Source organism: Accipiter gentilis, chromosome W, assembly GCF_929443795.1.
Source record: "Accipiter gentilis chromosome W, bAccGen1.1, whole genome shotgun sequence".
NCBI lineage: Eukaryota > Metazoa > Chordata > Aves > Accipitriformes > Accipitridae > Astur > Astur gentilis.
In genome coordinates, this window is record NC_064918.1 from 9,562,347 (window position 1) to 9,575,249 (window position 12,903).

Sequence of the window (12,903 nt, forward strand, 5' to 3'; positions counted from 1 at the left end):
ATTCAGACTATTGCTACTCATTTCATTAGTCTGCCATGCTCCAGCTGAGTGTCATAAAAGCTCAGTGATTACAGCCAATACAAATTCTTTTACCTCTTCCCTTCATGAATCCCTTTACAATTATTGAAGCAGTTAGTGAAAGTCAAGAAAAGCACTCAATAAAGGAAACAATTATCAAAATAGAAAGCTGCAGTAGATGAACCTGTGACAGGAATGGGGAAATTGCACGGAGGTATGCTCTTCTCATAGAGGATTTAAATCTAGTGCGCGTCGTAGCATCTCCCTTTCTATTCAGAATACATGAGGTATACTGCATTTGCAATACTTATTTTCAGTGATCGTACCAGCAGCTGATGACTACAAGTGCTTATTAACGTATGAAAGAGAGTAGACTAAGATGTCCCAGCAACACAAGAGTATTGAACATGGATGAAGGGGCAAAGAAGGGGAAAAAATGAACAAATCATTTTTTTTCCAATCTCAGTATCACAAAGCAGCAAGGGAAAAGGATCCAGGGAGAAGTGGATGTAATAGCAAAAATGGGATATATTAAACGCTTTACTCTTGCAACCGGCTTGTGTCGTGGTTTAACCCCAGCCAGCAACTAAACACCACGCAGCCGCTCACTAGCTTCCCCCCCATCCAGTGGGATGGGGGAGGAAATTGGGAAAAGAAATAAAACTCGTGGGTTGAGATAAGAATGGTTTAATAGAACAGAAAAGAAGAAACTAATAATGATAATGATAACACTAATAAAATGACAACAGTAGTAATAAAAGGATTGGAATGTACAAATGATGCGCAGGGCAATTGCTCACCACCCGCCGACCAACACCCAGCTAGTCCCCGAGCGGCGATTCCCCGCCCCCACTTCCCAGTTCCTATACTAGATGGGATGTCACATGGTATGGAATACACCGTTGGCCAGTTTGGCTCAGCTGCCCTGGCTGTGTCCTGTGCCAACTTTTGTGCCCCTCCAGCTCTCTCGCTGGCTGGGCATGAGAAGCTGAAAAATCCTTGACTTTAGTCTAAACAATACTGAGCAACAACTGAAAACATCAGCGCCATCAACATTCTTCACATACTGAACTCAAAACATAGCACTGTACCAGCTACTAGGAAGACAGTTAACTCTATCCCAGTTGAAACCAGGACAGTTTCATAAAAAAAATTTAAGTTCTACCCTCTGGATATCTTAGAATGGAAGAGAGGATGTGGCTGAGAAAGAAATTCTGAGTTATCTGAAACCAGTCCAGTAAAGTAAAGTGGGGTCTGCATGAACAGATGCTAAGGGATAATCAAGTACGTTTTCTAACATTTGTGGTAGATAATCTCTGAAGGCTGAAGTGGCACACTGTCCTTAATTTAGAATAGGAAAGTAAATTACATTAAAAAGAGTCCACCAAAAGTCACACAAAAGGTTGTATTATTTTGTTGTAAACTGCATGTTACATATTTATATATAATCCATGAGTGAGAGAGCGATTCTGAGAGAATAAACAAACATCCCTAATCTTACTAAAGCCCAGAACAAATATGATATATTTTTGTTAATATAGTATGATTGCTAAATTAGAAAATCTTTCCTCCCTCTCCTTAATTTTGCCCTGAAGGTTTTTTTAAAATTTTTTGCATAGTATTAGAAAGCCCTCATTGGATTCTAAACAATGGCTGCTTAAAGAGAAATCTGATGAATAACCAGTATTAAGCAAAAAGAAATGTCTAAAGGCAGAAGACACCTATCAATGATATAAATCCTTAATACAACCAAAGCTTATTTTGCTGATTCACTTCCCACTTAGTCACTCAGAGCTAAAATATTAAAAAGCAAGATAAATTAAGAACATGCTCTCAGTTGGTGTGAAAAGAACATAAACAACTCACCTGAAGAGAAGAGATATATGAGAGGGAGATAGCTGCTACACTGCACACCAAAAAGGAGTTGGGCCTATAGCATATATAAGCAATATGCACAAAGCCATCTTTGGCTGCTTTCAGAATAAAGGCAGGGGTGCTGCAGGAAGATACCACAGAATCCTTATATGGAAAGAAGAGAGTGTGGAGCAGCATGCAAAGCAGGATGAATTAAATGTGCTGATTAAATGAACAGCTTGCTTTTTGTACTTCAGTGAAGTTCAAAGATTTCTGGCCAACAACTTTAAGCATAGCCAGCAATCAAATAAATGACTTATGTTATAAAACCCTCATGCAGAGAAACAGTCAGTAATGCAAAATTGATCTCTTTAAATGTTTCTGTCCCTCACCTTTGCTCAGGGCTTTAAAAAGAATACAAAATATTTTTAAATGCAGGTATAAAAAGACTGGGGGAAGGGAAAGACCCTCCGCTATATCACTGTAGAAAGAAGCTGTCCTGGTTTTGTCTGGGATAGAGTTAATTTCCTTCCTAGTAGCTGGTATACTGTTATGTTTTGGATTCAGTATGAGAAGAATGTTGATAACACACTGATGTTTTCAGTTGTTGCTAAGTAGTGTTTAGACTAAAGTCAAGGATTTTTCAGCTTCTCATGCCCAGCCAGCGAGAAGGCTGGAGGGGCACAAGAAGTTGGGAGGGGACACAGCCAGGACAGCTGTCCCAAATTGGCCAAAGGGATATTCCATACCATGTGATGTCATGCACAGTATATAAACTGGGGGGAGTTGGCCTGGGAGGGTGTCGTGGTTTAACCCCAGCCAGCAACTAATCACCACGCAGCCACTCACTCACTCCACCCCCCCATCCAGTGGGATGGGGGAGAAAATCGGGGAAAAAAAGAAGCAAAACTCGTGGGTTGAGATAAGAACGGTTTAATAGAACAGAAAAGAAGAAACTAATAATGATAATGATAACACTAATAAAATGACAACAGTAGTATTAATAGGATTGGAATGTACAAATGATGCGCAGGGCAATGTTCTCAGTCCTCTCTCCGGCTGCCGTTTCTGTGTCCCAGCAACTTTTATTCCTTCTTAAATCTGTTATCCTAGAGGCACTACCACTATCGCTGATTGGCTCGGCCTTGGCTGGCGGCGGGTCCGTCTTAGAGCCGGCTGGTATTGGCTCTGTCGGGCACAGGGGAAGCTTCCAGCAGCTTCTTACAGAAGCCACCCCTGTAACCCCCCTACTACCAAATCTTGCCACACAAAGCCAATACAATTCTCCTACTACTCCTCAAAATACTGGATTCACCAAGGCAATGGCAAGAGCAGCACCAAGCGTCACAGTTCAAGCTTTGTCTTCAAGGAAGGATAGCTATTGCAGGAACATACCCTTGAGGACGTCTGTTAACCATAACATCAGGGGTGGTAAATAAAATTGTCTTGGTTGTGGACAAACACTCTGAAATCAGAAGGTCTTCTTGATCAGCTAGTGAAACATTAACATAGCTCTTGTCTGTATTGGCTGTGGAAGTGTGCTTAAAATGCATTAGCTAGTGTGTTCTCTTGATGTCACATTTTCTCAGGAAGATGAAAGGGTGCAGAATGTTCTTCCCTTTGCACATGGCTCTCCTTTCTGGTTTTTTTTTCTTCCTTATTTTTTGAAAGCAGGCATAAACACGTGTTAACGAGCATTGATGAAGGAGCTTCTTCAGAGCCAGTGCAAGTGTGAGGCAGAGAGGGAACAAAGTCAGTAATTCAGGCTGCCTATGTGTTTCAGGGTGGTTATCTAAACTGCTCAGTGTGAACTATAGCTCACCAGCTGAGCAACAGCACCATGCCAGTGTCCTGACTGGCCCTTGCTGCTGTAGTGCTCTGCCAGGGGCTGCTGAGAGCTTGCCAGCTTGCTTTGAGTCAATACTAGAGGGAAGAAGGTAGATAAGGGAAAGAGACACAGTATAAGGACAGCAAAAGGAAAACTGAATGAAACACAGAAAAAGGGATTTAAATGAGAATATCCTGATGCATCTTCCACACACAGTGTTCATATGTTCAGGCAGCACATGGATATTTTGCATTTTTCCAGTTTCAGCTCTGTTCTGCCTTACCTACCCACTTGCCTCTTGGGCTTTGTCATATCTGTGCAGTCATCTGCTCTGCCTGGTCTCATCCACATCTGCAGTACAGATCATCACAGGTGGTAGGAACATGGTGTTCTTTGAGCTTTGCTGCCCTCGTCATCACCAGGGAGTTGCCTCACTTCAGGCTCATACTCACATGGAAAATCTTTCCTCTCACTTAAAAAAACTGAAGAAAGTATTAAAAGGCTGTATTGGGTTTGCGTAGCAAGGTTTTGGTAGCAGGGGAGCTGCATGGATGGCTTCTGTGAGAAGATGTGAGAAGCTTTCCCAAGGTCCTATAGAGCCAGTGCCAGCCAGCTCCAACATGGACCCACCGCTGACCAAAGCTGAGCCAGTCAGTGATGGTGGTAGCACCGCTGTGATAACATTACTTAAGGAGGGGGAAAAAATGCTGTGCAACAGCAGCTGGGAGAGAGAAGTGAGAATATGTAAGAGAAACAACTCTGCAGACACCAAGGTCGGTGAAGAAGGAGGGGGGAGGAGGTGCTCCAGGTGCCGGAGCAGAGATTCCCCTGCAGCCCATGGGGAAGACCATGGTGAGGCAGGCTGTCCCCCTGCAGCCCATGGAGGTCCACGGTGGAGCAGATACCCACCTGCAGCCCAAAGGAGGACCCCACACCAGAGCAGGTGGATGCCCAAAGGAGGCTGTGACCCTGTGGAGAGCCCACGCTGGAGCAGGTTTTCTGGCAGGACTTGTGACCCCACGGGGGACCCATGATGGAGCAGTCTGTTCCTGAAGGACTGCACCCTGTGAAAAGGACCAATGCTGGAGCAGTTCATGAAAGACTGCAGCCTCTGGGAAGGACCCATGTTGGAGAAGTTCGTGGAGGGCTGTCTCCCGTGGGAGGGACCCCACGCTGGAGGAGGGGAAGAGTGTGAGGAGGAAGGAGTGGAAGAGACAGAGTGTGATAAACTGACCACAACCCCCATTCCCCATTCCCCTGCGCCACTCGGGGGCAGGAGGTAGAGAAAATGAGGAGCAAAGTTGAGCCTGGGAAGAAGGGAGGGGTGGCAGGAAGGTGTTTTAAGATTTGATTTTATTTCTCATTACCCTACTCTGACTTTTGATTGGCAATAAATTAAATTAATTTCCCCAAGTTCAGTCTGTTTTGCCTGTGATGGTAATTAGTGAGTGATGTCTCCCTGTCCTTATCTCAATCCATGAGCCTTTTGTTATATTTTCTCTCCCCTGTCCAGCTGAGGGGGGGAGTGATAGAGTGGTTTGGTAGGCACCTGGTGTCCAGCCAGGGTCAACCGACCACAAAGGCATAGATCTGAGGCTGTCATACACAGGCATTTTAGAACTTTAGGGTCTCTAAGCACTATTAAAATATTTGCAAGATGAGTCAGGAGGAGAGGCGAGGTCTGCAAAATATTTCATAACAAAATGGAAAACAGCCAGAATTTAGGAGGTTTTACATAATTCCATTTTTTCTGACTTATTCATTGTGTGTCCAAAAGAGAGCAACAAAGCTGGAAAGGGTCTAGAGAACAAGTCTTATGAGGAGCAGCTGAGGGAATTGGGGTTGTTTATCCTGGAGAAAAGGAGGCTGAGGGGAGACCTTATCACTCTCTACAACTACCTGAAAGGAGGTTATAGTGAGGTGGGTGTTGGTCTCTTTTCCCAAGTAACAAGTGATCGGATGAGAGGAAACGGCCTCAAGTTGCGCCAGGGGAGGTTTAGATTGGATATTAAGAACAATTTCTTCACTGAAAGGGTTGTCAGGCATTGAAACAGGCTGCCCAGGGAAGTGGTTGAGTCACCATCCCTGGAGGTATTTAAAAGTTGTGTAGATGTGGTGCTTAGGGACATGGTTTAATGGTGGACTTGGCAGTGTTAGTTTTATGGTTGGACTTGATGATCTTAAGGGTCTTTTCCAACCTAAATGATTCTATGATTCTATGATTCCAGACACACTCTGCTAGGAAAAATTCTCCCTATCTCTTTGAAACTGTTCCACAGACAGAGTTTCTGTTATACAAAAAAAAAAAAAAAAAAAAAAAAAAGAAACACCACAACCCTAATTTATTGGGCTCTTTTGCATAAGGTAACACTCGTGAAGAATTGAATCCCCGGACAGGACAGTCATTTGCTGTCTGGATGGCAACAGGAGCCTCTGTTGAAAGGGTCCTTGCAATGGTGTCTTCAGCTGCATCAGGTGAGACTCTGAACTCCTGTTCTGATGAATTCTTGTAATCCGTCTGGTCCTATGTGCCCACCGCAGTACATGTTATGATCCATTGGCAGTGATTATTTTAAACTGTGCACAGAGCATCTCTTAACTGTCTTAACTGTCTTCAAAAGACTGTTCTGCATGACCATTTCTGCATCTGCATGAACAGTTTCTATAGACCATCTACAAGTGTCTTACCTGTGTGCATTTGAAGCCATTCTACAGTAGGAACTGCTTGGGAGGAGCCCACTGGCATGGCCATGTTCTCCACTCAGGATGTTTATCAGCACATTTAAGCATATAAATAGTGCCAATCAGCTGTCCTATGCACAGCAGGGGCTGCTTGGGGGAATCTCCAGGACTGTCCAAAATTCCCAGTCGTACAGTTCCTGTAAAGAATAAGGCAAATACTTTGTTGTGGAGGCAGCTGAGAGTTCAGTCACCTTCTCACAGGTCAGTGCATTGTCTCATCTACACAGAGTGTAGCCAGGGAAGTCCTGGATCTTCCAGGGAATTAATGAATAAGTCGATGGGATGTCTATACAGGCATAGCCTGATACCCAGCTACGCCACTGCTGTGACTACAATTTCCTTCTTATATCAAAATCATAACTGAAATTCCATAGATTTTACCACAGATGTGCTGTCTATTTTGCATTTTATTTGAATAAATGCATTTGTGCTTGAACACTCTGTAAGTCCCTATTTTACTTGGAAAATGGGTGCCTCAGTTTTTCACGGTGGTCTTACGCAGAACGTCCTCATCGTGGTAGTGGACCTGTTTTCTTGATCCTCTCTATGTTACAGTATTTCCTGACATTGGTCTCCTCTCTTCTTTGTGACTCTTTTCCTTTCACTTTCTCCTTTTCTCTATCCAGATCTCTTACCTACCTGTCATATCTGCCATTTCATGATCATCTCATGTGCCAGTTATTCTGTCTTCTTATCTGTAAAAACTGTTCCCCTCAGAAATGTCCTTAAGATTCATTCTTCTTCCTGTCATCTTCTCCAAGGCTTTGGTGTTCCAGTTCTCAGGTTTCCCCTCATTGTCCCTCAACTTTTCTGCCCTCTGGTCCTGCTTCTTCCTCTTTGGAACAGCAGCTTTCCTCCTGCTTCCTGTGTAGCAGATGCTAACAGTAGTAGAAGGATCTGACTGTGTTGCTGTGTTACATGGTTGCAGCTGGGTTTCAATACAGAGCACTGAAAATGTGGAGGATCTTCCTTCCCCCAAGCACTCCCCAAGAGATCTGAACAGTCTTCTGCATGGAGCTCTATGGGAGCACTGAAGCCACCAGCAAGTGAGGCTACACTGGCTTTCCTGATTTTCCTTCTAGTTTACAACAAAAAAGACATGCAAGCCAAGCGAAACTGAAACAATGACATATAGATTCAAACCACCTCCCAGTATATGATTTCTGTATATGGTCTTTTATTATTGTGACGGGTTGACCCTGGCTGAACACCAGGTACCCACCAAAGCCGTTCTATCACTCCCCCATCCTCAGCTGGATAGGGGAGAGAAAATATAAAAAAAGGCTTGCGGGTCGAGATAAGGACAGGAGAGATCATTCACTATTACCGTCACGGGCAAAACAGACTCAGTTTGCAAAATTAACTCAGTTTATTACAAATCAACCAGAACAAGGTAATGAGAAATAAAATGAAATCTCAAAACACCTTCCCACCACCCCTCCCTTCTTCCCGGGCACAACTACCCTCACGGATTTCACCACCAAGCCCCCCCAGCGGCACAGGGGGACAGGGATGGGGTTTATGGTCATCACACGTTATTTTCTGCCGCTTCACCTACTCAGGACGAGGGCTGATCACACTCTTCCCCTGCTCCAGCATGGGGTCCCGCCCACGGGAGACAGTCCTCCACGAACTCCTCCAACGTGGGCCATTCCCACGGGCTGCAGTTCTTCACGAACTGCTCCAGCATGGGTCCATTCCACGGTGTGCAGTCCTTCAGGAGCACACTGCTCCAGCGCGGGTCCCCCACGGGGTCACAAGTCCTGCCAGAAAACCTGCTCCGTGGGCTCCTCTCTCCACAGATCCGCAGGTCCTGCCAGGAGCCTGCTCCAGCGCGGGGTTCCCACGGGGTCACAGCCTCCTTCGGGAACCCACCTGCTCCGGCGTGGGGTCCTCCATGGGCTACAGGTGGATATCTGCTCCACCATGGACCTCCCTGGACTGCAGGGGGACAGCCTGCCTCACCAGGGTCTTCACCACGGGCTGCAGGGGAATCTTCGCTCCGGCGCCTGGAGCATCTCCTCCCCCTCCTTCTTCACTGACCTTGGTGTCTGCAGGCTTGTTTCTCTTACATGTTCTCACTCCTCACTCCGGCGGCAGTTTCTCCCCGTCCCAACTTTTTTTTTTCCTTCTTAAAAATGTTATCACAGAGGCGTTACCACTATCACTGATTGGCTCGGCCTTGGCCGGCGGCGGGTCCGTCTTAGAGCCGGCTGGTATGGGCTCGCTCTCTCTCGAACACAGGGGAAGCTTCCAGCAGCTTCTTACAGAAGCCACCCCTGTAACCCCCCCCCCCCCCGCCGCTACCAAAGCCTTGCCAAACAAAACCAATACAATTATGCATCATTTTCCTGCTTTCCAGAGAAGTGTGGAAAGGAAAAGTTTTCACACCAATATATACTCATACCTGTGAGGTTATCCTCACACTTCTTGCTGATATTAATAGAAATTTTATGCCTAAATCCCTGTACAATGTTTATATTTCTTATTATCTAAACTACCTATGAACACTAACTTTGGCCTGTGTTTAGCTCCTATGCATTTAAACAATTTAGCACTTTGTGCCATTGTTAAAGAATTTTCAGTCATGGGTTTCTCTAGGTTTGCTTTATTAACAACTCAGAGTTGGGCCACCAGCACAGTGAATGGCGAAGGATAACAAAAACGCCTTCTATATATATGATTTTACAAAACATTATACAATTGATGTTTTGTCAAAAGAAGTTCTTGGTATTCTTGGTGTATTTCCATGAACTCTCATTGCTCTATTCTCCAGTGGTTTCAAAAGTCCAATACATCTTCCTGTCTCAACTGATTCTTATCATCTCATCTCGGTTCTTCTGAAGTTAGTGGTCGTAGGCAGAAAGTCTCCAGTCACCACAGTCACTTATCTTCTTACACATCAAAGATCACCTTTGAATTTCTGAAGATCACTCAGGTTGTTCTATTAATTCATACTTAGCCTATGTCTAGTCCAAAATAGCTAACTTTTCTGATATTGCTTACTCTGAAGTTAATCACTTACTCTTATCTATTCTTATGTCTTAGACCTAAAGATGTATGATCCTTTTTCTGTTGATTCAGCTTGACTGGGTTTTAAGCCAGCTATGGTGAGGGCTATATGAGGGACCAATGAGCAGCTTATGCATATTGTTTTATAAGCACCTGCATTCTATTAACCCCATCTAAAACAATCTCTAATCATTAGTTATACGTCTGATATGAATAGTCTTAGAAACAATGAGGCTTAAGGCCTAGTCCCCTTTACAGCCATTTCAGCACAAGGCACCTTATGTAAATTAAAAATATGAAGAAAATTCAGAACATAGCATTAATTTTTTGCATTGGTTATTAACGCATGCTGGGATATCATGCCAAGCTAAATGTAACTATCATCTGCTGTAAGTCTAGACTAGTATTCAAACATGCGAAAGCTACATGGTAAGCAGTTATAGGACTGAATGAGCACATTACATCTTGTTTAGCTGGCATATTGAATATATAGTACTAATGTTATTAAAGTAGTTGCATTTAAATTTCAAGTGGCCTTTGGAAATGGAAGATTAGCCCATTCACTAGAAAACACACATAACATTAAAAAAAAGGCAAAAAAAAGCTTTTTTCTTCCCTTCTGCCAAGAGTTTCATAGAATCATAGAATCATTTAGGTTGGAAAAGACCTTCAAGATCGTCGAGTCCAACCATCAACCATGCCCACTAAACCATGTCCTGAAGTGCCTTGTCTATGTGCTTTCTGAATACCTCCAGGGATGGTGACTCAACCACTTCCCTGGGCAGCCTGTTCCAATGCCTGACAATCCTTTCAGTAGAGACATTTTTCCTAATATCCAATCTAAACCTCCCCTGGCACAACTTGAGGCCATTTCCTCTTGTCCTATCACCAGCCACCTGACAGAAGAGACCAGCACCCACCTCACTACAACCCCCCTTCAGGTAGTTGTAGAGAGTGATAAGGTCTCCCCTCAGCCTCCTCTTCTCCAGACTAGACAACCCAAGTTCCCTCAGCTGCTCCTCATAAGATTTGTACTCCAGGCCCTTCACCAGCTTCGTTGCCCTTCTCCAGACACGCTCCAGCACCTCAAAGTCTTTCCTGTAGTGAGGGGCCCAAAACCGAACACAGTACTCAAGGTGCGGCCTCACCAGTGCCGAGTACAGGGGGATGATCACTTCCCTAGTCCTGCTGGCCACACTATTTCTGATACAGGCCAGGATGCTGTTGGCTTCTTGGCCACCTGGGCACACTGCTGCCTCATATTCAGCCAGCTGTCAACCAACACCCCCAGGCCTTTTTCTGCCAGGCAGCTTTCCAGCCACTCTTCCCCAAGCCTGTAGCATTGCATGGGGTTGCTGTGACTGAAGTGCAGGACCCAGCACTTGGCCTTGTTGAACCTCATACAATTGGCCTCGGCCCATTGATCCAGCCTGTCCAGATCCCTCTGTAGAGCCTTCCTACCCTCGAGCAGATCAACCCTGCCTCCCAACTTGGTGTCATCTGCAAACTTGCTGAGGGTGCACTCGATCCCCTCATCCAGATCATTAATAAAGATATTAAAGACAACTGGCCCCAACACTGAGCCCTGAGGAACACCACTTGTGACCAGCCGCCAACTGGATTTAACTCCATTCAGCACAACCCTCTGGGCTCGTCCATCCAGCCAGTTTTTTACCCGGCGAAGAGTACACTTGTCTAAGCCATGAGTTTCAAGTGACTGACTTTTTCTTACTGGAATTTTCCTCATAATTAAATGCAGTGGTATTTGCACATTCTTATTCAGAGTTAATCAAAAAGAATCAAAATAGTTCTGCAAAGTTTAAGCCACTTCTGTAAAATTACCAGTGGATTAGATGTTTTGTAAACTGTGTTAATATTGAACCTTTAGGCAGTGGAAAGACAGAAGTAGGAGAAAGTATTAAATTACCAATTGCTTCAGGTGAGCAATGTGGTAACTGTGGGAAAAGATGGAGCATGGCAGAAAAGGCTTTGAAAACAAACAAAAAAAAAAGACAAAGGAATTGTAAAGGAAGTAAGAACATGGAAAGACCCAGCACTAGCAGAAGCCTGCTGGATAGTAGACTGACTAGCAAGTTGCAAACCTGGCCCAGATGGAGGAGGCAGACATGGGAGATAAGATGTGGGACAAATGGGGGCAGAGAAGTGAGCTTAGGAAAGCTGGCTCTTCTCCATAAAGGCTTCCAGTGTCCCTTCTGGTTTAAGGATAGCTCTAATTTTTGCCTTTGGGGTAGTCATTGGGAATGGATAAATAAAAAGTCCTTCTATATAAATTAATTAAGGAAGAAAAATATGTGCATTTGTCTATTTGTTTATTAGTTTGGTTTGGGGGGTTGGGGGCCCCTTTGTTCTCACAGATTTACCTCTATCTTAAATATCAAATTGCAGAAATCTTTCCTTGCCTTGTGGTTTTTTTTTCCTGGTTATGTCCAAACACAGTTGTCTATTTTGGCATCAGGTTAATGTCACAATGGAAGTGGCTGTTTCCAGCTGAATAATGCTCAGAGGAACATAATAGTTAGAGATGGAGCAGTAGATTATTCCTTCACAATGGCTGAATATATAGGGCATTTCTAAAATAATAGCACTCTCAAACAGATGTCAATTTTTAGATGAAACTGGTTTAAAATAGAATTTGTTTAAGGGAATATACTGGGGCCCATCCTGATTTCATCTGGCTTGGTATAAAGCAAATAACACTAATGTAGTTACTCTGTGTTACAATTTTAACTGTTATTGCAATATCGCTCTTTTATATGTGTGCTCTCACATATTTCCTTTCTGTGTGTCTCTCTACTCTTCCTTGCCCAAGAGAAGTTTGTATATTTATTGGAGATGTTGGAATATGCATCAAACATGAATGTGTTGTTTATTTTCTTAGGATTTGAATTTTTTGAAACAAGTGCCAAGGACAACATTAACATCAAGCAGACATTTGAGCAACTCGTGGATATCATCTGTGACAAAATGTTGGAAAGTCTGGAGATGGATCCTACCATTGCTGCCAGCAAGCAGAACACACGGCTAAAAGACACCCCTCCTCCACAGCAGCCCAACTGTGGCTGTTAATGCAACTATCAACAAAGGCAGCTCCAGTGCGTTCTGTTGCCAACAGAGTATTTATGAATGGTCTATATGCCTTTATTTATACTGTCTTATTAATTTATTTGGGAGAAAAATCTTTTATTTTACATCAGCAGCTGGTTGAGCATGTGTATGGAGATAGAGGTTTTATTAGTTTGAAAGGACGATCCATTTTTTAGCATCTGGCTTTTGCATGCAGGATGGCTGTTAGTTTCTCTTTTCTTTTTACTGTTTTACATTACACTTACTTCAGCTGGTGCCATATCCTCAGACCACATTTGCCTAGAATTAATTTTTGCTTCATGGGTTTCAAATTATATAGTTGAATCCTTAGGGTAGTGGCCAAG

The 12,903-nt window shown here is 43.9% G+C and overlaps 1 protein-coding gene across 1 annotated transcript in view; it reads left to right on the plus strand.

The window, feature by feature from the left end:
- LOC126035561 (ras-related protein Rab-3C-like) overlaps nt 1–12,627 on the plus strand; it is a 184,628-nt gene extending 172,001 nt beyond the window's left edge. The window contains exon 4 of the mRNA XM_049794204.1: nt 12,354–12,627. Within this exon, the coding sequence (XP_049650161.1) occupies nt 12,354–12,541 (188 nt within the window). The 3' untranslated portion in view covers nt 12,542–12,627. The remainder of the gene's footprint in view (nt 1–12,353) is intronic.
- The last annotated feature ends 276 nt before the right edge of the window (nt 12,628–12,903 follow it).